General features: G+C 46.1%; 1 protein-coding gene across 2 annotated transcripts; it reads right to left on the bottom strand.

Annotated features, from left to right (window-relative positions):
* Positions 1-421: 421 nt before the first annotated feature.
* LOC120901732 lies at positions 422-3,595 on the bottom strand. 2 transcript variants are annotated; one of them, XM_040309890.1, is made up of 5 exons: positions 3,421-3,595; positions 2,935-3,315; positions 2,709-2,839; positions 2,447-2,615; positions 422-758 (listed from the first exon to the last, which is right to left on the bottom strand). In XM_040309890.1, exons 1-4 carry the CDS (start codon positions 3,550-3,552, stop codon positions 2,459-2,461), a joined length of 801 nt encoding a protein of 266 aa, XP_040165824.1. In that variant the 5' UTR covers positions 3,553-3,595; the 3' UTR covers positions 422-758; positions 2,447-2,458. The 2 variants fall into 2 exon arrangements, with proteins under 2 accessions (XP_040165824.1, XP_040165823.1); XM_040309889.1 differs by lacking the exon at positions 422-758 and having other exon boundaries at positions 2,274-2,615.

Below are 3,595 nucleotides of genomic sequence, written 5' to 3'. Positions count from 1 at the left end.
GGCCAAGTACGCTCTAGGAGTCAATGTTAATTTTAGCCCGTCCAAGTTTAATTTTCACAGCCTTATGGAGGTGCAGGCTTGCCTATGTTTTCTAGCTGATTCTACACATATTGACACATTAAGTCTAAAAGCTTTAAAATGATGTGTCGTTTGACCCATAACTCGTTTTATTCAATGAGTAATCATTATTTGAAAATTTATACCAAAATCGATTTTTTACGTCAATTAAACAACCACATATTTTAACCAGTTTTGATAGTCAGAGAAAAGTGTTTGGTGGGAATACTGAAGTACATTAACCCCAAAACAGTATATCAAACCCAACCTATTCCAAGCACATTATTTTCTGGTCAAAAGGGAAGCGGTTATAGTTATAAGTTATAAAAAGTTGAATTCATTTTATAAACTATGCCCAATCTGATAATGATTTCATCATGCGAACAATTGTATTTAGTCGCTATTGGCGTGAACCGAAAACGTTGGTGTATGTGACATGCTAAAAGGATATCGGTCACTGCAGGCTTCAATAAACCATATCCCAGGGAAAAAGGAGCTGACGCCTAAATTTAGGCAATGACATGAAAACATGTTATAAAAGTAGAGATAGTGTTTCTAAATTGCCTTCATTTTTTACTTTTCCTCATCCATTCATTTCTTCTTCTACTTTTTGCTCTACTGTTCCTTTTTTTCTTAATCTTCCAGTGTGCATACACTCAGCGTATACACTCAACAATCCTTGTTTGTTGTTCTTCAAGCACCTGTAGATATACAAACTCGATTACAAATAAGCCGTAACGTAATTATAACATTATTCACCACTCAGGTGATGACTTTTTCAACTGCACAGCTGTTCCAAATATATGTCAGCTGTTAAAAAATCATCTCGCAAGCAGTGATAAACCCTGTTTTCATTGGAAACTGTCTCGGAAAACAATGCACACTAACATGTTGTATAATTGTTGGCTCTCCCAACTGAAACAAAAGGTTGAAGCCGACGAGGTTTGTGCTTAACGTGTGTCAATTTCAAAGCACTAATTCAATAATTTCATCACAAATTGTATTGCTCACTTCCAAAGTATTGTGATTCAAAACCGCACAAACCGCTTTCGAAAGCTTCAATAGTTTATAAAAAAAAAAGTAGTGCACCCACAACTCCAACCATCCCACCGATGGACACGACCACTAAATGAGCCGTTATTCTAATCCATTTGCGCCGATTAGCCGCCGGGCCCAATTCCGGCACATAATTGCACTAGAAGTGCAGCAATTAATCACGCCCATCAGCATCAATTTAGTGGAAATGTCAACGGAAAACAACTCGGAGAGTTATCTTCATAATCCAGCCGGAATTTATTTGCTAGTAGTGCCCCGTCACCAGTCGCGGTTACGCTCATTTCCATGGTCCACTTGGCATTGATGGTCACCGGTGTACCATCAATTCTTCGAACTCATTTGCGGCACACATTTCACAGGGAAAAACATTATCCAGTCGCAGAGCAAGAGACAAGAGGGAAAAGGAGAGACAATGGCAGACAGACAGGCTGAGTGCATAAATGTTTCCTCTTTTGCTTGCGTTGAATTAAACATGGACATGGATCGATTTCTCCGGCCAGAACACTCGGCAAGCAGAACCCTGTCAGCGAAAGCAGCAGACATTTGCCTTCAAACGCGAAACAGTGTATCGTTATGAAGTAGAACAATGTACCAACCAACCATCTGGTCCTGTGAAGGTTGATGGGCTATGTAACTCTATCGATAAGTGGAAATTCTACTCTATTTTTTTATTCTTACCCACAAAGAACGCAACCGTACCCCGGGATGGATGTAGCCGCCCCAAGCATGGCTCTATTGAAAACGCAACAGGAAATGTAAATAAAACGTATTGTATCGATAATTACTGGCCGGAAGCGAGGCAGAGAGTGCTGAATAGAGGGGGTGGTTAACGACCCACTGCAGGACAGGTGCAGTGTGCAACGCATCGATAATGGCTATCGACTAAATCAGCGCTCACTGATGCACTCTCGATTACAATGCGGTGTGTAATAAATAATTAGCTATAAAAATTTAACCACTGCCGTCCACTCCTCATCGTCCCACGCTCGGACTAAATTAGCACCAGAAGAGTTACGTCAAAGAGAGAGAAAGAGAGAGAGCGACAATGCACGGGGGTAAAAAACGAGTGCACCATGAGTGCCACATAAATTGACTATTCCCCCCATCCATCGCCCGTTTCTGCCCCATTTCTTCCTTACAATTGCATGTTCATAAATAAATGTATTACGTCGCCCGGAAATGCCATGTTGTTTTATTATCAATGGCTTTTACAGTACACTCCCCTATCCAGTGATATAAAACAACGGGGGGTTGGAGGTAGTAGGCCTTGCCGAACACGTGCGCAATGTTGGCAGAATGGTGAAAGCAAAAATGCAATTATGCCATTAATTACCTGCATGAGGATTTAATGGACAGCGTCGGGAAACAGGGCCATCGCGTGCACTTTGATATGCGTGTGGGGCGGGTCAGGCAGCGCGACCGGCTGCTCCGTGCTGTCGACGAGATGATGGTACGGCACCGTCCAGTGACACTCGAGGCCGGCTTTCGTGGCCACCCGCGAGCTGTGTGGGTGGCAAGAGCAAAACAAAAAATAAACGTAGGGAGGTTGATGGTTTTTGTTGCTGCAACCTTTCATCCGACCCTTCCCGACTCACCTGTACTCGCAGGTGCAGTTCATCCGCACGAAGTGGAATCCCAAGTCCCGGGCCAGCGCAACCGAACGCTGCGTCAGGTGCAACCCGATGCCCCGGCGCTGTGCATCGATGGCCGTCGCGAGAAATGCAATCTGCACAAATATGCGTCGACGCAGGTTTTGTTGCATGGTTAAACTGTTTTTGACAGAGCCCTGCTCACACACACACACACACCAAACGCACTCACCTCAAACAGACAGCGGGTGCAAAAGTGCTGATGCAGGTTCGGTTCCGCCTCGACGATGGACCAGATGTAAAGCAGCTTACGAAGCTGGTCACAGCGCGTTCGATCCGCACTCTCGATCAGCCGCTTGCCGTCCCAGTGGCAGCTGCGCCGCCCAATCGCAACGCCTACGATCCGTTCGGGCTGCACGGGGTTGACCGCCAGCAGCGTGAAGCTGTCCGGCAGCAGCACCCGTATGTAGTCGGCCAGTCCGGACTCACTCGCGCTGGAGCGACACACGTGGAGCGACCGAACGAGCGGTTCGTGGTGCAGCAGGATCGCCTGCACAAACTGCACGATGGCCGGGCTATCCACTTCCTTCGCTAGCCGCACGTGACAGGGACACTTTGTTTGTAGGAAGGTAGGTAGCAGCAGAAAAAGAAATCCCTGTCAGACGAATTATTCCCGCCAGTGTGGAAATGCACACACACACACACGCATCGTACTTACGCTGCTCGATAATGTATTCGGCAAGTGGTTGTTCTCGATGCGACAATCCCCTTGTGACGGGGATTTTGCAAGCTTCGATTTTAAGCCCGACCGTAGCGAGCGCCAACGAAAATTTTGCACCCAACGGAGCATGTTCACTTTTGTTGCGGTAGCGCGCTACGGTTGCTGCGATTGC

This window comes from Anopheles arabiensis, chromosome 3 (genome assembly GCF_016920715.1).
Source record: "Anopheles arabiensis isolate DONGOLA chromosome 3, AaraD3, whole genome shotgun sequence".
Classification (NCBI taxonomy): Eukaryota; Metazoa; Arthropoda; class Insecta; order Diptera; family Culicidae; genus Anopheles; species Anopheles arabiensis.
Note: the sequence above shows the minus strand (reverse complement) of the source record. Positions and strands in the feature narration are given on the sequence as shown.